The sequence below is a fragment of the Phoenix dactylifera genome, chromosome 11 (genome assembly GCF_051530095.1).
Source record: "Phoenix dactylifera cultivar Ajwa chromosome 11, Ajwa_hap1_PhDact_Kaust_v1.1, whole genome shotgun sequence".
In the NCBI taxonomy this organism is placed as follows: domain Eukaryota; kingdom Viridiplantae; phylum Streptophyta; class Magnoliopsida; order Arecales; family Arecaceae; genus Phoenix; species Phoenix dactylifera.
This window is the reverse complement of record NC_143200.1, coordinates 18,302,067-18,322,499: the sequence shown is the minus strand read 5'-3', so window position 1 is coordinate 18,322,499 and position 20,433 is coordinate 18,302,067. Positions and strand designations below refer to the sequence as shown.

The 20,433-nt window shown below is 36.9% G+C and overlaps 2 protein-coding genes across 7 annotated transcripts; one reads left to right on the top strand and one right to left on the bottom strand.

The window, feature by feature from the left end:
• Window positions 1–1,594: 1,594 nt before the first annotated feature.
• LOC120111426 (uncharacterized) lies at window positions 1,595–3,029 on the bottom strand. The gene is made up of 3 exons (XM_039128483.2): window positions 2,886–3,029; window positions 2,754–2,800; window positions 1,595–2,668 (listed from the first exon to the last, which is right to left on the bottom strand). The coding sequence occupies exons 1-3, from the start codon at window positions 2,974–2,976 to the stop codon at window positions 2,378–2,380; spliced, it is 429 nt and encodes a 142-aa protein (XP_038984411.1). The 5' UTR covers window positions 2,977–3,029; the 3' UTR covers window positions 1,595–2,377.
• Window positions 3,030–13,178: 10,149 nt separating this feature from the next.
• Window positions 13,179–19,403, top strand: LOC103719510 (uncharacterized). Of its 6 annotated transcripts, none has more exons than XR_015971219.2 (7): window positions 13,179–13,788; window positions 15,734–16,100; window positions 16,190–16,237; window positions 17,953–18,512; window positions 18,663–18,746; window positions 18,977–19,022; window positions 19,105–19,402. XR_015971219.2 is itself a non-coding variant. In XM_008808789.6 (7 exons), exons 1-6 carry the CDS (start codon window positions 13,484–13,486, stop codon window positions 18,733–18,735), a joined length of 1,260 nt encoding a protein of 419 aa, XP_008807011.2. In that variant the 5' UTR covers window positions 13,187–13,483; the 3' UTR covers window positions 18,736–18,746; window positions 18,950–19,400. The 6 variants fall into 6 exon arrangements, 3 of the variants coding, with proteins under 3 accessions (XP_088563163.1, XP_088563162.1, XP_008807011.2); XR_015971218.2 differs by having other exon boundaries at window positions 13,180–13,788; window positions 18,950–19,022; window positions 19,109–19,402; XR_015971217.2 differs by having other exon boundaries at window positions 13,180–13,788; window positions 18,950–19,022.
• The last annotated feature ends 1,030 nt before the right edge of the window (window positions 19,404–20,433 follow it).

Here is a 20,433-nt window from a genome sequence, read left to right as displayed (position 1 = left end):
CCAATCATGCAAAGATCACAATTAGTATAAATTTTTCTTCTTATCTTTCCAACATATAAGTGATTGATCTCACAAAATAGAGATGTGACCCAATTGTTGCACACCCGTTGTAACTAGAGAGAAGACTTACTTGTTCGGACAATGTTTCATCAAGTGTTTGACATAGATACTTCTTCTATCATTTTTACGAAATGATTATTTGTTCTCCCACATTATTCTCTCAAAAAAGGAAGAAAAAAAAAAGAAAAAGAATCATTGATTAAATATCCCCAACAATTAATTTCTGTAAATAGGGATGCTACTGTTCTTTTGAACCAAAGGCTAGATTAAATTCCCCGAATTCATACTCTTGATAATTGCACAAACATACTACTTAGTATTTTAGAAAGAGTTGAAAGGGGAAAGAGTATCAAATCTTCATTCAAACAAATCTGACATTTGATCTTTTAAGCCTAAATCAATATGATGCTCCAAGAACTTCTTGAAGCAGTAGTATATAGTTGACCACATGTTTCCTTGATAGCAGGAACCCACATTCTTTTCGCCTGTTTCAATACTGCTATCCACCACCTTTGTATCCAAGCAGTTTATTCTGATTTTTGAGGAGCAATCACAACCCAATTGTATTTACCAATTATATTTACACTGCTCAGAAAAGCAAAATTTGTTAAAAATAAAAGAAACATCATTCTTGAGCATCTTTAGCATCAAGCATGAAAAATGGAAAAGAAGAAGAAAAATGGACTGGACTAAAAGGCTTGAACATAAAGGTAAGAACCATAAGTATCACCCTGTGTAAGATATCAATGTTTATGAATCCTAAATTCATTTCCAATACATATCTATGTTCTATGAATCCTAAATCCATGTTAAACTTGCACTGCCTAAATATAGGTAAATTATTTGTTCTGCTATGAAAGAAGGATGAAGAATTAGCTCATAGAGATATATATTCTGACTTATCTAACATTTCAAGTCTAAAGCTGGAGACTTGCTACAAACCTCAAGCTTGATTATGGCCAAAATTGCGCAATTCTCAAATTAAGGATGCTTCAATATAACCAAGACTGGACAGGAGGCTTAGAGGCATTATTGCACAGCTCATGCGCAAGTTTCTATCATTGAGGAGCAAAAGAAGAAAAATCTCTAATCCAGGGCCTTTATGTCTAAGTAATGGTGGTATTAAGAAGTAGATTGATGTAACAAAATGTCGAAGTATATATGCATTATTGATTATTGATTGGAGTTTTTCCCCAGAGAGAGAGAGAGAGAGAGAGAGAGAGAGAGTACTAATTAGAGATTAAAAAAAGGGAAATTATGAATAAAAAAATATTTTGTAGTAGTAAAAAGTTACCTATGCCTTTCCATATACTATCCCTAATAAATTGGATGGCAATGTAATAGGTTTAATTACTTGTATTAGCCAAAATAGTTCATGTGACATTTTTTTGTCCCCAGATTGCTTGGGAGAGGATCACATTCTATGTAATTGAAATATGTCGTTGTTTGTGAGTGAGTGAGAGTGAGCTACGTTGTCATGCATGTTCATTCTTGATGACCTTAATGACTTCTTTGAAGAGTTCCTAACCTTTCCTGCATCCAAAAAATCAACCATATATTTCAAATAGAATGAGAACCATCCTTCTCTATGCCCCACATTTCTAGAAAGCATTATACCCATATTACACTTCTTTCCATTTCGTGGGAAAATATAAATCAACCATCCATGCTATTGTGTGTGTGCATCATTATTTCTCATAGGCTATGCCCCTTAAATGATTAATTAGTATATTTTTTGTGGTTGTTTGGAAGGAGAGAAATGCTCAGATTTTTCTTAACAAGCAATCCTCCATCACATCTATTGCTTATTCTGGCCTTCAAAATTTTAAATAAGTAGCCTATACTTTGCAATCCGAAAAAAGCTACCAGCTTGCGGGAGAATTTGAGATAAAATCAAGAATATTTCTTACTCTCTTCCTATTGGGGTTCTTGTTATTCATCCCTTTGGGTCTCTAACTGATTTTGTTCTCTTTTCCGAGATGCAAATTCTTTTATCTCTATCAATAAAAGCTGGCTGGCTCCTTTTAGCCTCTCTTTATCAAAAAATAAATAAATAAAAATTGGTTTCTCCAATCTTAATTCTAACGCTTTCCATTTTTCAGAACTAATATCAGAATGCTACAATGCATCATATAAGCTTCAAGGCACTTCAGTATATATATAAAAAAGATTCATTTAAACATCAAAAGCCCGTTTCATAACAATACACTATGAGGGTTCTCTCCTGTTGTCATTAAGAAAAGAAAAAAAAAAGAAAATAAAACTTAAAAAAGCCTCATCTGTAAGTCAGTGGCATAAGAGCCTTGTCCTTCAGGCTTCAGTTGTTCTTTGGGGGGTGGGTTTTGGGGGCATGATAATCAGAACTGAGAGGTATCATATCAACCAATTTGACCCTGGAAGGGATGCTTCCAGCACTCAACCCACTCTCTAACTTCACCTTCCTCTTCCCTCCATGATCACATTTTCCAGCAGAAAGGTTTGCACCTGTTTTCATCGGGCCCTTCGCTTCCACCACATGTTTCTTCTCCACCTCTTTTGCACCCATCTTCCTTCCTCTTAGCCATTTGCTTCTGGTTGTGGCAACTGTCCTGACCTTGTCATGGAGTACCTGTCGACAAGTTTAGCTTATGAAACCAACCCAAAGTGAACATAAAAACTCATACTTAAATGAGTTATAATATCAAAAAACCAACCTTTTCGCCACCAGTTGCCTGATTGTTGCTGGCTCCCATCCTGATCTCTAAAGGGATTAACTGAAGTTAGTTTAATCTTCCAAAAGCTTTATCATTGCTTCATGTGGAAATAAAAGGTAGAAGAGAGTTTACCATGGTGGTTGTCAGCAATCGAGTCTCCAAGAGCAACCAAAGAGAGCAAAAGCCCAAGAAGAAGGCTTCTGAACCTTATACAGCACCCCATGTCGTTTTACTAACCTTCAGGTAGCTAGGTTTCTTGTATAGCAACAAAAAAATTAGAAGAGAGAAGGGAGGGGAGAGGGGGCAGCTGAGGTTTTATATAGGAGAGACTCCAAAAGGCAAGTCAAAGCTAGGATTCCAACACTACCCCTTTCCAATATAGTTTTTTTATTCATCAAGAAGAGAAAAAAAACTAGTCCTTGTCGCTTTTCTCTGCCTTGGTCCAAACTTGGTACTCGGAAGGATCAAACTACAAAGTTTTGACAGAGAAAAAAGGTTGAATGCGGTCCTTAGCATTGCTTGGAATGGAAGATACGTGTACTTTGCGCCTGTTGATCTGCCGCCATGCATGCAACGAGGAGGGCGTTGGAATTTGGTGGCCGAGAGGCATTTGCCATTCCGCCAAACCTAGGGTTTTGGACACCCTTTACTTTCATACTGTTGGACCCAAATCCCCATAAGTTGAGCACATCTTTAAGGCAGGGTCTAGGGTTCCTTTCTTTGCATTAGTCGCCATGAGGGGGTGCAAGTGGCTTGAGGCGAGTGCAAGAGAACTAAAATAACAAAGCCAAGCTTCTCTTTAGGCACAACTCCTAATACTACTGGGGCTACCCTGGCTGCCTAGTTTGTTCTATAGTGCGAAGAAAGAGTGCACATTATTGTACACTTTCATATTGACCAACTAGCGCCTGACCTTCGTCTGACTTTGACTCTGACACATGTCCAGATACCATTGGCTCAGTTCAAATTTAGTCATTATTTTCTTCTTCTTTTTCTTGAACAGTCAAATTGTCTGGAGTCTGAAATACTAAGCTTCTGATGTAGCGTTAGCTTAAAGTTTTGTGAAGTAGTTATATCAACAGGCCCAAGACTCGTGCCGAGCAATTAGGACGTAAGGATTTCAACTCTTGGTCATGGATTCGCTCCTGGTTTGCACCTCGAGAGAAGTGATTCATAAATATCCTTTTAAGCAACGAGCAACGTGATTTCATGTCAGATGTTGTCGGGATCCAATATACGCGATCAATAAATTAATTAGTTTCTGTGTACTAAGAAATTGATGAACTTATTAGTGTGAAATTGAGATATGCTATAGAAATAGGCAGAGAATATATAAACATTTATCTCTGATTCGAAGATATCAAAACTTGTGAAGCCTAGCACCTAAAATTAGGACTAAGGAGACCTAAACTGGAACATAGGCTCCTAGAGATTTCTTGGACCGAAAACTCGGTTGATTCACAAAGAGCACATGAAGAAAGTGTGGTCAATAAAAAAATAAAAAAAATCTAATATTTGATTACAAATTTTAAAGAATAGCTTCTTATAAGAATAAAATTTTTATATTTTATAAAAAAATATATCAGATATAGAAAATTAAATTTTTTTTCCCAAAAATGTCTTTAAATTTTTAGATAGAATGAGATAAAATTTTCTTTTTTATAAAAAAATGATATATATTTTATTAAATTTTTAAAAAAAATTGTTGCTCAAGTAAATATAAACTATCATGGAATATTTAGCGTTCTATGGTCAACCAAATACGTAAAAATTATTTTTCTATACATCATATATCCAGACATTAATTTTTTTAAAAAAATATTTTAATGAGAAGAAATTTTTTTTATGAACCAAATAAATTCCGAATGCTTTGGTAAGGAACGAAGTGTTTGTTGTCTCACTAAAAAGTGAATATAAGATGGTAATGGCCATCACCTATGACTCTGAATTGCAATCCAGACATTTAATTTGGGAATTGATGCAATCAACTTTATTGTTGCCGTGGTAACATGAGACCAGTGGAAGAATAATTCAGTGTATGTTCCGGCACTAATCCTGGGTTTGGTTGGGCTCGTTTTGAAGCATGGCCTCGAGGTGCTCGCGCTGTGTACCGCGGAGAGAGGTGTATTTTATCTAGTAGTTGGTACTTGCATCACGAAAACGTGGATAAAATGTTTATAAGGATCGATTTCTTTGTACAATTTCTGACAAATTCCCATATTTACGGACACATTCGAATTCTAAATTTACACAAAGGCTTATTTGAAAAGAAGATTTAAGTAATTATCTGGCTTGAAAATTGTCATCTCAAGGGCTTCTACTTTCAGTGACTTCTCATTGATTTCCACTCATTCATAGGCTCTGCATCTGATCCGGTCCTACCAAAATGTATTGATGAATGATTTGTATTTTTTTACTGCTACAATATATGACTAATGTGACTTTAAAAAGCTTGGGGTCATCAATGGTCAATTAGAGTCACCAGTCGATACTTCACGGTTTTAGCAGCACCTTCATCTTGTCTTCCTTCCCACTGTTTTGCTTGCCAATGAATCGTGACTTGAGCTAATGCTCTGCAAAATTTGACCACCAAGCATCATAGGTTAACTGCTATTGCCTTACCATTGGTGAGTAATTGCTCGACCAGCTAAGTGTTTTATTGTGAAATGTTAATAGAAAGAAAGAGCACACTCCCATGCTTGGGGCAAGCCTCATCTTCTTGGAGGGAGATTCTGCAGGTGTTATTTGGTGGGTGGCTAGACCAGCTGTCCATGAACTCAGGAATATTTAGAGTATGACTAGAAGCTTTGATGGCTTCCAAGCGGCCCATGTTTATCATGAGGTGAGCATTGCAGCTGACTGGACAACATCCTATATACCAGTGCCTTTCTGATTGGCTTTTAGGATATTTTTGTTTTCTAACCTTTTAGGATATTTTAGAATTATATGAACCATCCAGTCTAGAAGAAAAAATAAAAAGGAACACACTGGGATGAAGTAAAGACCCTTAGAAGATGCGCAAATTAGGCCCACTAATAGCATTGCTCTCTAATGGAAAAAAAATTATGTTTTTTTTATATTGAGAGGTCTTTCACCGTAGTATCCGACATAGATAAAATTTTGAAGTAATTACTGATATTCTTGTTATTTTTTTAAAGAAAAGAAAACAGAAAAGACGGCGAAATATCTAAATATTTTTTTTTTAGTAAGAAAAAAAAAAGGAGAGGAAGAACCCATTTGAACTTTAATAAAGATGAAAAATACAAGAAAGAAAAAGAGTACAATAGGATATAAAAAAAGGTAAAATTCTAAATTCTCATGCAATCATCCAACAAAGATCCTAAAGTTAAAAATCAAAGTACCCCCACCTAATTCATATTTTGAATTTTCAAATTTAAATTTTAAACAGCAAATCAGCCTGCTGCTGCAATCAATTGGTAGTTGTCACGGCAAGTTTCAATAAGCCTACCATTTAATCGCGCTCAACATCAAACTAAGAATTGGACAACCTTTATTCAGTAATAAAAGCATATATACTACCATTAAATGCAGGGGCTTAGATGCTAATGGTAAGGCATATTAGCGTTTTCTTAACTTAATTTTACAAACCAAACCTCTTAAAAACTAAATCTTATTTGTGAAATTGACGTTTTCCAAGAGGATGTTAAACAAAATCAACTGTGGATGCCTAAGGAAACCTCTTCCAATGAATAAAAGAACGTTCTTTTTAATTAAATCACCACCTTACACATGTAAACCACATAATTCAATTCTAATCACAGCACAAGCCAAATGAAATGGCAAGATTGGATACAGTATCCCTTTTCACTGCAAATTTTAGTGTCGCCAAGGGATTGTAGTTCCCAAAGTTGCAGGATCATCAAATCAAGAACAAGAGGAACATGCTCAAGGGACTTGGGCTCCTGGAATCACCAACCTTCGTATCATTAACAATAGTAGGTGAGAAAACCGTGATCGGGACCGGAGCTTAGAATTTAGGGGTAGGGGTTTAGAGCACGAGGGCGCGCTGCCCAACCTGCCATCGGTGGGAGACTTCTTGAGAGGTGTGAGTGTGAAAAACTGAGTCACGCAAGTGGGTGGTCCACTTTTGGACCGTGCTCCTCCCTAATGTGACCACAAAACTTGTAACTGGTGCAGCCCATCTAATGCAGCCAAAGCTCCCCAGGTCGAACCAAACAGTACACCTTATATCATACCATACTGATTCAATATGAATATTCGGTACAAAAAATGTATCAACACTCGGTACATTTCGATACACTGTAAAAATTTCATACCGTACCGTATCGATTTAGTGCTAATATAGTACCGGTACGAGATTCAGTACCGAGATGGCGAATCTGGAATATAGCCCTTTTCTATAATAATATCATGTATCTAATCTAATGTATTTAGTATACATTATATGCTAGTGCGGAGTTCTTACATGTACAAATAGTATTTAATTCCATGTAGAAAAGCTTCTTGGATGGAAGGTAATTTTGTAGTTTGGGGGGAAATATAAGATATTTGGAGAGGATGGGAGGAAAGGAAGGCAAGTATTTGTTAGAGATTTGGATGCAGGTTATTTGTGCCCCTAAAATATTATACTTAAAGAAGGATCATGAGCCATGGTTTCACTAGCATCAACGTTGATCTAGATACAATTTTTTTAAGAAAAATCTAAATACAACTGATATGGCAGACGATGATGGTGGTTAAAAGTTTGAAGAAGAAGAAGAAAAAGACTCCATTTTCACTAATCTATCAACATGCTCCATGAGAAGTCTAGGCGTGCATCGAAGAAGAAATTCTTAACTTCCTTCGATAATCTTCCATCAAGGCCTCTTCATGGCAGTTGGGAAAACCTTTACAATTCATTAACCAATTCAGCCTTTACTTATCTCAGTAAGAATGTGCTTGCTTGCTTGATGCCCTTTTTAACGGCCTTATTGGTTCACGAAGAAGGGCCTTCTCAGCATCTTATATGAGAAAACCAATACCATTAATATTTCTATTTTATTATATATTATTATTTAATTCATATAGAGAAGAGAAATCTTATCCTTAGGATTTGAAATTTTTAGGAATAGCCTGGTCACTCGAGGCTTGAACCCTTGATCCTTTGCTTAGGACTTAGGAGTTAGGGGTGTGATCGCTAAACTATATCACATTTATGAGGTGGCTTGGAGCAGAGGCCTTCCTTTGGGAAAAATTATTGGTTGGACTAGATCCACTGCTGAGCAATCACGAAAAAACAAAAAAAATGAAGAAAAAGAGAGCTAGGACACCTCTTTCTCCATAAGTGGTGGACCTAGTCCAACTAAAATTTTCTCTTTCTTTGGTATCTTGAGTTACTAAATGAGATCCACACTTTCATTGGTAAAGAGTAGCAGAATATTTTACCAAAATACAAAAGTCTAGGGGAATAGACCTGGAATGCCCCTATATTTGATATTTGACTTAAACTAGTGCTAGAAAATGGATAAAGTTGGGTCTGATACGAGTCGGGTTGGGACTGGAATGATCAAAAACCCAAAGCTAACTCATCAATGTAAAAGGTTACATATCCAAAACTAAACTTGACCTCTTTATTAAATAAATAACCTAACCCACACTTATAACCTGTTTAATAAACCGGTCAGATTAGGTTAAATAGGTTTTTAACAAAATAAGTGGGTTGACAACAATTTAATGGATTAAATGATCATAAATGGGTCATAAATATTTCAATCTAACCTAACTATTAAACTTAACAAAATAGGTTAAACAAGTCAGGAATCAAGACTTGAACTCTACCCATTTGATAAATAGATAAAGTCAGGTCGACCTGCTTATAATCTAGATCTGCTTATGCCATACTTGAACTTGCTTAGTTCACGATAGTTGTAGGTTAATTTGGCAGGTCATATCATAAATTGCCATCTTTAAGTCAAACAATGAATGCAAAGTGCATTTTCACTATAGATTTCTCTTAAAATTGTATACACGAAGAACTACTAAATTAACTTCATGTCTCGCTTAACTTTTGCCAAGTCTCATATTTAGATGCTGCTCTGACCCTTCTCATCATTCACAATGCCGTTAGAGTTCCACACATAAATATCTTTGCTGATCTCCAAGATGGAAGTACGTATCCTCTTTGATGCTGTGAGGAGGATTTAAGGTACTTAACTTTCTATTGCATTATTTTTACCACAAAAAAATCCAATTAGAAATGACTCCTATACTAAATATAATCAAATAAATGCTATACCAAACTTTTCTTTAGTACATTCCAATTACAACAAAATCTAAATTAGCAACTACTGGCGGACAGGAATAGTATTGCTGGAAGACATAATTAACAAGGATTTTTTGGCACAATCTACCAAGAGGACTTGAACATTTGTTGTCACAAAACACAAAAATTGGGTTAAATACACAAACAATGCATTTCTAATATATTTTATCAAATAAAATGAACCAAATAAACATTGTAGAGTTATCTCCATCCAAATCAAATTGGTGAATAGATGCAAAATCACCATCCTACTCCTGATAGAAACAGGATGAGAATTCTACAACTAGTATTGACTATTAGGGACTGGTGGTGACAGAACATTGCTCAACATCTCAATTATATATCTAATGTATATTTTCCCTATTTGATTCTAATGTGTTAATGCTTGCTATTACAGCCAATAATGTCTTCTTTTTTTTTATTGGGCAAGCAAGCAGGGTCACATCTCATAGAACTGTTTGCCAAGGCAGTGAGGCTACAATTACCACTCCTATTTCTGAGGAGGCCTGTTCCTAACTCCAACCTCTTAAGCTCAAACCAACCTCTTGGCAGCTAATAGTAATTCAATCCACCCTCTTAAGCTCAAATCCTAGGCTATAAACAAAAGACTTCAATTTTCTTTTTGGTTTCTGATTATATGGAAAATATGAGTACAGCCTTAGGAGTTACATGGCTGTCCTCCTCTTTTTTTTTAGGTATATGGTTATGCTCTTTTTGGTTTCTGGATGAATGGAACATTTGACCATGGCCTTTGGAGTTATTCTTTGGTGCATTTGGTTATCCTCTATTTATGAGAGGTTTAGCCACCATGGCGGTGAATAAAATAAAATATATGGGCCCATGTTGCAGTGATCCGGACCTTATCCAAAAAGACTAGCTAGATGTTACTTTCTGGATTCCATATTTGCATGGATCTTCATACCTCTGCCATCTACTTAAAATCTTCCTATGCACAAAATGAATCAAAAGTATTGGTATGCGTTAACCATCACAGCCAAACAAGTACCTTTTTCTAATGATTTTTCAAAAAACTATGAGACTAATCTACTGGAAATAATATGAATACAGTAACAGGTAAAAAGTTAAACAAGTATATGAAAAAGGAAAAAAATGACAACATATTAGAAATTTACAACCAAAGATAACTTTACACAATGGAGAATTCTTATCATTCAATCATACAAAACACAATGGATAACTCTTTGGCATAATTAAATTAGGATAAAGATATAAAAAAGTTTGACATGGAGCACAAATTTTGAAGAAAATTATAAAAAAGCAAGCAATTTTCTCAAGGTTGCAAAACACTTATATAGGTCTAGATGTTACATCTCTTATTAATGAAACCTGACTTGATCTAAGAAGAGTCTAGTGTGAATCACTTTGACCACTACAGATAGAACTAGATATGGTTCAGAAGCGAAATCCACCATATCGGAAAGCCAAATTGCATGCCGAATTTCTGGAAGTCATAACTTGACCATATAATGTTTAATTGTGATAATTTTTTTAATCATGTACCCTTTTGAGCTTTATGATATGGCACTACCTTGTAAAGGATGCGCGTATAGCTAGCGATCAGGGCCAATTTCTATCATTTAGGCTCAAAGATGAGTTGGTTAAATTAAAAAAAAAAATTGAAAAATATATTGACCGGACGTATCTCCAAATCTACAAAAAAAAATCAGGTGGAGCAATAGAAGAAAAGATCAATATAGGAGTAGAGATCTACACCTATGAGATTTTTAGCTTTTTAGTGCTTATTTCCAGTAGTCTGTCTATTTTCGAAAAGCAGATCCTAGTCGAACTACAAAAGGAATTCAACTACAGAGTTCACTATTATATATAAAGGCTATATCTCAGTTTAGGAATCATTAAAGAAAGAAAAAGGAGCATAAATCTTACTTTTGTCAATTTTTCTATTTTTTTATAATTTTTGAGAGATTCCAGTTAAGCAAGTTGGGAAAATTCTTCCTTCTTCTGATCGGATTGTGGTTTCACATCCTATATTTTTTATTGTTTAAATTTGGCTCGATAGATTATTAATAGTTATAAATATGTTTGGTTAAAAATTAGAACAAGATTGTGACAATTTTGGAATGTCTATAACATGCACTGATTTTGGCTGTACAAGCCCATACCAAGGGAGCCGGTGATGGGGGTCCCATGCCTGCCCTGCAGGGCTAGCCAGCTATTCTGGACCAACGTAAAAACCTACAGCCAACTGTTCCTCCCCTCCCACCTCCCTCCATCGAACTCTCTCGGAGACAAAAATCCTGCTAGCACAGACGCATCATACTACATGAGTATATATATACCTAATAAAATTTGAAAACAAAACATTGTGGACTGCCCTAAACAGTTCTCCCTCTTGGATCCATAGAGTACTACCCGAATGGTTAGCCAGATAAGCAACTACTCAATCCACGGCTTTATTGGCCTCTCTGAAAACATGTCAGGCCTAAAAGGTTTCGCCATCCTTTTCCAAACCAATAGTTAATTGTTTCAAAGTTTTCATCTTAATACCACACATTTATTGCTTTACATCAATGTAGCCTTAATCGTGCATAAGGATACTCCCTTATTTAGCAAATATATTTCTCCTGGTTCACTTTTATTATCCCTCTCTAGAAAGCAAAGTCAGAAAAATGGTACCGTACACCATACTGATTCTCTGGCGGCATGAGTTGGTACAGAACGTGCTAAGCCTATACCAACAGAGGAGAGGGCACGACACCGTCGGAGAGAGAAAAAGAAAGAGAAGGGGAGAGAGAGAAGGAGGTCGGCGGAGGGTGGCAGAGGGCCAGCAGAGGTGCGACAGTCAAGGCCACAGTCGGTTCTCCTGTTTCGAATGAAATGAAATAGGGGTCCAGCCGTGGCTTATTTTGCAATTTTTAAGTGAAATCGGCAAGATCATGGCCTCCGCCGATGTCCAAAACTCTTCCTCCCCCCCCCCCCCTCCGGCTCCTTTTTTCTTCTTCTTCTCCGGCTCCAGCAACAGATCTCATTTCCATTGCTAAAATCGTACTGGTGAGCTACTAGTATGGCTCGAAACAGTCGAAACCACCCGGTTCGGGATGGTCCTGCTAATATTCAGAACTCTTCCTCTCCTTCACCCCTACTCTTTCTTTTCTTCTCCTTCTCCGGCTCTAGTAACAGGTCTCGTTTTCGTGGCCAGAATCGTACTGATGAGCTATTGGTACGTCTCGAAATAGTTGGAACCGGCCGGTCCGGAACAGTTCTGCCCACCCTGCTAGAAAGTGTATTGGAAGTAAAAAGTACAATAATTTGTTTATTTAAAACAGTATCTTTTGTGCATCAACCATGTATAGAATAATTTCCTAGCATCTGCATTAAACTTGTCCATATACTAGTATTTTCAGAAGAAATAATGTCTGCAATATATGCATCATGTGTGTGTTATGTACCATTCAAAGCCACATTCTGTGCTCAATCTATTTAAGTTTTGTTTTGAAGACATACTCGTATGCGAATTACTTCATATATGACAAGGAGAGTCTCCCTCGCATAATTTTTGAAAACATTATCTTCATGCGTCATGCATTTTGAACTTATCATGCAAAAAGAATTAGTCGTTATCATCTGTAGCTTCACATGAGATTCATACAAGCAAGACATTCACATCTACAACACCTTACTAAAGTATTATTATTATTATTATTATTATTATTATTTGGTACACTGGAGTTATACTAAAGCATTATAATGTATAACACCCTTTCTTTTTGGTAATCATAATGTATAACACCAAGGTGGAAGCTTTTTGTTCCTACTTTTTAGCTGTTAATAGACCTAATTAAACTACATCCTTTTTCTGGTGAATGACTCCGTGAAAATCTACTTTATATTTACTCTATCAGGGAGAATGCTGTTCGGTACAAAACATCAAATCCTATCATAGCCGTTAAAAAATCGGAACATTCCATTTTCCAGATTTTTGATCGCCAGAACGCCCAAGGTCCTGCTGGAACCTGTTATCTCTAAGAAATTCATCAGGCCCACCAGACCTCGCTGCCGTAATTTTCTCAGCACACGTGATCCACGGATCCCATCACGTGATCCCCTTTCCTTACGCGGCAGCTCGTCCCGCTGTCATCTCCCTCCCTTTCTTTCCCCTTTTGAATTTCCTTTTTAATTATTTCCTTTTTTTTTAATATTTCTCTCAATTTTTTTTTCAAAAATTAAAGAAAAAAATGCCTTTAGTTCTCCCTCCGTCCATCTCCTCTCCTCCTCCTCCGCCGCCCCCTCTCCTCCAGCCCCCAAAATCAAAATCCTAGACCCTAGATTCGAACCCTGAAACTTTCATCGCAAACCGTCGCTCCGATGCCGGCGGTGGGGCTCCGGCGGGGCTTCCACCCGGCGACGTGATCCAATTGGACGGAAGGAGAGCAGGGGAGGTAAGGGCTGGGTGGTGGTTTGGTCGGAAATGGGAGGGGTGAAGTCGAAGATGGCGGCAAAATTCGCCTTCTTCCCGCCAGACCCGCCGTCGTACGGGGTGGCGGTGGAGGACGAGGCGACGGGGCGGCTGGTGATGACGGAGGTGCCGCGCCTGCAGGGTGTGGAGGTCCGGAGGCTGCGGACCAATCGGGGGACAGAGATCGTGGCCATGCACGTAAGGAACCCTGGGGCCAAGTTCACCGTCCTCTACTCCCATGGCAACGCGGCGGACCTGGGACAGATGTATGAGCTCTTCGTCGAGCTCAGCCGTTGCCTCAGGGTCAACTTGATGGGGTGAGGAGTATTCTCGTATCTTTTCTTTTGCTGAACGTTCTTTGTGGGTGGCTTTTTTGGTTTAAAGTTTGTATTTTGATGCAAAGGAGGACGGATTTGATGCCTGTCGAAACATCGCGAGGAAGCCAGCGGGTAGTTCTGATAACATCTTTGATGGAGTGTGAATGAGCCTCCAGGTTCTTGGTTTAGTTCAAGTTTGAACTTTTGGTAGGATTGATCTAAAAAACTAATCGGAAAGTTGATGTTTGTAGAGTTCGGTACAGGCTTTTCGGATGTTTTTTTTTGGTTTGTTAGGGAGCAGCCAGTTCAACTTAAAATTCTTTAAACCTCTTTGGAGGCCTTATAGACTAGAGTGCTATTTCTTCCCGGTGAGCATAGAATTGCCTGAGATAGCTGTATTCAATTTTGAACTCTTAAGCTACTGATGGGAAAACTATGGGTCGGGCAGTTGTCTGAACTTGTTTGAGTAGTTTGAGCAAGAGTTGTCTTTGTAATAAGGTGTGAATAGTGTGCTCATCTGTGCTTCTTTCTATTTCTTTTTCTCCTCTTGAAATTCGTAGGAAGGAAGGACACCCTTGATTGCTATTAATCTATAGATGTTGATAGATTTGGGATTCTTTGTTCCAAAAATATTAACACATTCATTAATGAGATTTTTTTTCCGATTGGAGTTTCTTTTGTTTCCAAGAGTGTTGGTGTCATTACTAGTGAGAATCTAGCTGCAGATTTGGAGTAGATAAAGAAGCTTCTCGGTTTATAACTTTGCCAGCAGAGTGGATATTAACTTTATCCTTTACACTGGTGCGTGGCACATTCTTTTGCAAAAATCGAAGGTGATTACAAACACATGGTTACATGGTCAGGTTACTTTCTTTCATCTTTCTTAAGGAACTGGGAAGTGTTGGTTTTGAGGGAAGAATCTGTTTTAGCCATGAAGTGGCACCAATGAATTGGTAGTTTTCTTGCTTATGAGTGGGTGGCGAGATGCTCTTTGGATCCTGGAACTGGAAGCCCGTCCACATCAATCTCAATTATTATACATTTCCTTGCACATAATCTCATGATTGAAAAGTTTCGCTGGGTGATTTTTTTTTCTGGTTATCAGCATCCAATTTCTTGCTTTCTTTCCTTCTTTTTTTGATTATAGAAAACTAGTCAAAACATTTGCTGTTGAAGAAAGAAAAACAACATCAGATAGACACAATTGTAAGTACATGATTATGTTTCAAAAATAAAAAAATACTTCGTTGAATCTTATGCATCTAAATTCAGCAGGAACATTAACAATGATTTTCTTGATGATATGATGAACAATTTTAACTAGAGAGCTCAATTTAGTTTGTGTCATTTGCATTTGACTACAGTGTTTGGCAGTCCATTTGTTTGATTGTTGTATGGTATCTTGGAATTTAGATTGATTTTTGTTGATGCTTATATGAATCTAAGTTGTTCTTATTCGTTAATAACATGGAAGTCTTCTCCTGAGTGAGGTGCTTTTGTATACTTCAAGCTAAATATCCTAGATATATCACATTTTCTTTTCTTTCATAAATTATGTTAATTTATAATAATAAATATAAATATTTTTTCTAGAAATAATTACTAAAACAATTAATGTATAAATTATTTATATATTCGATCTTAATTTAGCCAAGCTCGAGCAAGCCAATTTGATACTATCTCGGCTCATTTGCTAATTGAACAAGCTGGACCTCAACCAAATATGTGCTGGCTCGTGAATAACTTACTCATTTGACAGCCCTAATTGAATTTGGTGTTGAGACCCAGCTCTTGGTGCCCTATGGATGTCCAAGTTGGTGTTTCTTTTCCTTTGACTTGCCTCCAATTACATGAGATCTTCAATGCTTTTTGGTCTCTCCTATTAATTCATCCTGTGCGTTTGGTGTATGATATTCTTCTTAACATAGACGTCTATTTTCTGCAGGTATGACTACTCTGGCTATGGACAATCATCGGGAAAGGTTGGAAATACTTCTTTATCTACCTTTTGTTTTGCTTATTTGTTGCTGACCTGTCTAAAGTTCACCTTATTCTTTTATTATTTTTACTGGCAGGCGAGCGAGCAAAATACTTATGCAGATGTTGAGGCTGCTTATAGATGCCTTAAGGAGACATATGGAACTCATGAAGAAGATATCATTTTATATGGACAATCAGTTGGCAGTGGTCCTACTTTGGATTTAGCCACTCGCTTGCCTCATTTAAGAGCAGTTGTTCTACATAGTCCCATTTTGTCTGGGCTACGAGTAATGTATCCTGTGAAGGATACATATTGTTTTGACATATACAAGGTTCCCATTTCTTTCTTCACTTAGTTTTAAAGAATTTATGGTATTTTTTGCTTTTAGTAGATTGACGTGAACTCTTGTTGTGTTTGCAGAACATTGAGAAAATTCCACATGTCAATTGTCCTGTTTTAGTTATTCACGTGAGTATATTATATTGATGCTTCTCTTGATTTAATCTGAAAGTATTGATATTGTATCGTATCACATTTTAGGTTTATTCAGTTAGCCATTGTATTTAAATAATTACAAATCTTTTGTTCTCTTGGTAGTTTGGGTTCTCTACATGCTTTCTTTGTAAATTGGAGTCATTCTTCTACTCCCCATGTCATCAATGTTACAGGAGTTTGGCTAAGTTAGTTATTGGATTACTTGGATTCTTATGAATTGTCATGGTTTTGCTATAACTGCACATTGATCTGGGTTGGGCTTTCCTAACCAAAGTAGAGGAACCTCATCGTGTGAATGTGTACTTAATTTTTCCTTCCAATTATCTAATATTATCATTCCATATAGTAGCTATGCTTTTGTAACTTTATTCTTTCTTTAATGGCGCTTCATATACGTGTAGATTGGAGCTTGCACTTGTAATATGCACATGTTGATTCTCTAGTGGATGATTATATATGAATCATTTGTTATAAGTATAGAAAGCTATTGAATAGCTCAACTTGCTTGTATCTATCTCTTATTTTGTTCTTTGTTGCCTACATACTTATCTAAGTCTTAAACTCTTTTTTTTTGGGTGTACATTGAGTTAAACTCGGTATTACCCATTAGAAGATGTTTATTAATACTTATATTCTTTGATTGTGCAAGTTTTTGCCCAAGCATTTTTTAGGTATTACTCGCACCTCTCAATTTACTGAAAAAAATTTCTGCTAATAATTTTCTTTTTTTGGACCAATATTGGAATTCCAACATCACTTGTAAGTTTGAAGTTTACTGGATGTGTCATTCAGATGAGGACAAAAAAAAGCATACTAACATTACACTATGTTTATGAGAGTCTGATACTTATGACCAAGTGATTGCAACAGCTATTTGGTGAATTCACAACTCACTCTTGACTGATAAGAGGTGCCTCCATCTAACCTTGATAGTAGTGAATGTTCCTTCCATCAGAGCATTATAGTTGCATTTTGTGGTATTGTAGTTACACTCACTATCTGGTAGTGGAGTAGATGAAAGAAAATTTATTTGTATATCTGGCACTACAGTTAATGTATTTACTATTCATATCGTGCATTGGCAGAAAAATTTTGATGGCATACTTTCAAGTCATGTATCATATAATTGCATTCAACAGTGGAAAAAATTATATCTTTTTTGTCGTTGAGTGCAAGTTATCAATCAAGTCCAAGCAAGGTGCATGATGTCGGTGAAAGATGATGTTTGGTTAAAACTCTTGCTGCATTAAAAAAAGGATGTTCACTATAAACTCTCTGATGTGCATTGACCAGCCCGGAAGCATAATGGTAATTAATGTAAAATAACTGCAGTGCCTGGAAAAAGGAGTCTTGGAAAAACAAAGTGCTTTGATATTTGTCATTTCTGCATCATATGATGACACTGATGTTTTTACATGAATAGGCAAATGAAAAATACAGATTTAAATTAAGGTTTTCGGTCAAAAGATGATGTTAATATGCATTTATCTATGTTTGGTGCAACATTGGCATGGCATACTTTGAAACATATTGGGAAAAGGGAACTTCATTAGTTTTGACATAAATAAATAAAGCATGCATGCTTCTTTAGGTTGTCTCTGTGCAAAGATTTCTTCTATAAGAGAATTGTCTTCCCAAGAAGTTCTCCCCATCTTTAGGATTGTGAAGTACGTGTTTTTTTTTTGCAGGGAACTGATGATAATGTTGTAAAAATCTACCATGGGAAGCAGCTTTGGGAACTGTGCAAAGAAAAGTATGAGCCTCTGTGGATTCAGGGAGGAAACCATTGTAACTTGGAGCTTTATCCTGATTTCATAAGGCATCTCAGAAAATTTATATCAGCCATAGAGAAGTCGCCAGCAATAAAAAATGAATCAGCTGAGAGCTCAGATTTCTCTGATGCTCCTCGGACAAGCTCTGACTTTTCTGAGTTTTCAAGGAAAAGCATAGACCAGTGGGAGAAGTCTAGGCTTAGTACTGACAATTCAGAGTTTCCCAGGAAGAGATCAGACCAGAAGGAGATGTCTAGGCCAAGTACCAACAGTTCAGATCTTCCAAGGAAGAGCACAGAGCAGAAGTCTAGGCCAAGCATTGACCGTACAGAGAAACCTAGGCAAAGCACAGATCGGAGGGAAAAGTCAAGAACCAGCACTGATAGGAGAGAAAAATCAAGAAAGAGTGTTGATCATGCTGACAAGGTGAACGATAACCCAGACCAGCCAGAGAAACCAAGGAAAAGCATAGATCGGTCAGATAAAACTTCAATGACTGCCTAATATTTTCTTCCATTTTTTTAATTTCTATTCTGTTATACATATATGCATGTATTCATCTCTTGTGTTCTGTGGTCTTTGTGTTGTCTGGTTCTGTCTTGACTGTTGTAATCCAACGGTGGCAGCTTTGGAGATATGATGAGATCGGTGGGGTTGTGCAATATCGACTGTTTCAAAGACAAAGCTTCCGGGCCCTGAGGCATTCAGAGGTTAGTGCTTGTTTTTGGGTTGTTTTTCCTTTCTTTTTGATTAATTTATATATGGGTTGGTGGATTGTCTTGGTGGTGGAAAATTCATATAAATTTTACTACTTGGTCAAACTCGAGCATTATATAAATTTGTTGGTGGTTCTTTTCTCATGCAACAATTTTCAATCGATTATTCTTATTCTATGCACTGGCCATTTGGTCAGATAACTTATTCGGCCGGTGAGCTGCAGGCAAATAATATCTACAAGTTATGGCATCCAGCAGTGCTATTTGCAGGTGAGGCTGTTAAAAGCTGGACCAAAAACCTGATTTTATACTATTTTTGGATGAGTCTGTTTCAAAATTTTCATGTTTTCAGCCAGGCCTGAGGTTATTTTTTAAAGCTGTGGCTGTTTTATGACGGGCATGTACATGTTCATCAACATTGGGAATCAGAATTACAAATCATTCATGATAATTTCTTATAGTAGATTTTCTGTCTTTTAATCTCAATGCTCGTTTGTGTTGTAACTATGTCATCAACTTGCTGATTAATTTATCAGTGTATACACACTTTCTCATCTAGAAAGGCAACCATTGCGAGAAACCAGTAGCATTCCTGGCCAAACTTCGCATGCTGCTTATATCAGCCTTGTGTACATGAGAGAATATTAATTTGTTGGAATAAGCTGAACAATGTTTGTTTGATGCATAGCTACAGCCTGAAAGGCTTAAACCACTGGAAACTAAGATCCACGTCCTTTTTGTGAGCTTGACCATGCTCTTTTCTGAAAAGTAAACCGGTGCCATTTCTTAGTCTGCCAAATTCAAGGTTGATAGAGTATGATTTCCCAGGTTAATCAATTCTTGGTAAAGTATGCTAATCTCAACATCAAGTAGTAGAATATATGCAACATCACTTGGGAAAACTTCGGCATTCTAACGAGGCGGCAGCAAAAGAATGTAAAAGATGTTGAAAATTAAAAATTTTCGTGCCGGGTGCAATCTCACCACCTGGTTTTCTGCTTTTTTTCCATCATGTCGTTTTTTCTTCCTTTTTGGTAAGATTCATGCCATTGCTCCTGGATTCGGTTATGAATGATTCATTGACAGCAATTTTACAGTGGAATTCAGACTGGGATTTTCCCTTGCATGCCTCGTTGTTTGTTTTAACTTTAAACAAACATGATCGATAGAATTATAAGCACCTGCAGAATTCTCTCTTTAACAGGTCGTGTAACTGTTTCCTGATGCTGATCCACAGAGCTTTGTCCTCTAAGATATACGGTGGTTGCTTGTTCTCATTGCTGTATAATGCCAGCAAACCATTACATGGACCAAAATACTATTCCATACTGCACCTAATGAGAGAGAGCTAAACGTATTCATAGTGCCAATTTGTTACTTGTGGAACTCAGTTTTTTAAATATTTGAATATAGCATACAAAACATGGTGATCTTTGATCAATCGTGATCAGATTATCTGGGGTAAGAATCTCCAGTGATTTAAGATCACTCTGGTGATCCTATTTAGGTCATCAAATGCCGCCCTATTGTGCAAATGTAGATTATTATGGCACTATCATCAGGGGACTTGACATGTTCGATGGTGAAAAGAAATAAAAAAAAGCTTCACCTGATTAAAGTTACCCCATTAATCTGGAAATATAGCTTCCCATTCTAAAGCAGGATGGAAAAGAGAAACCTA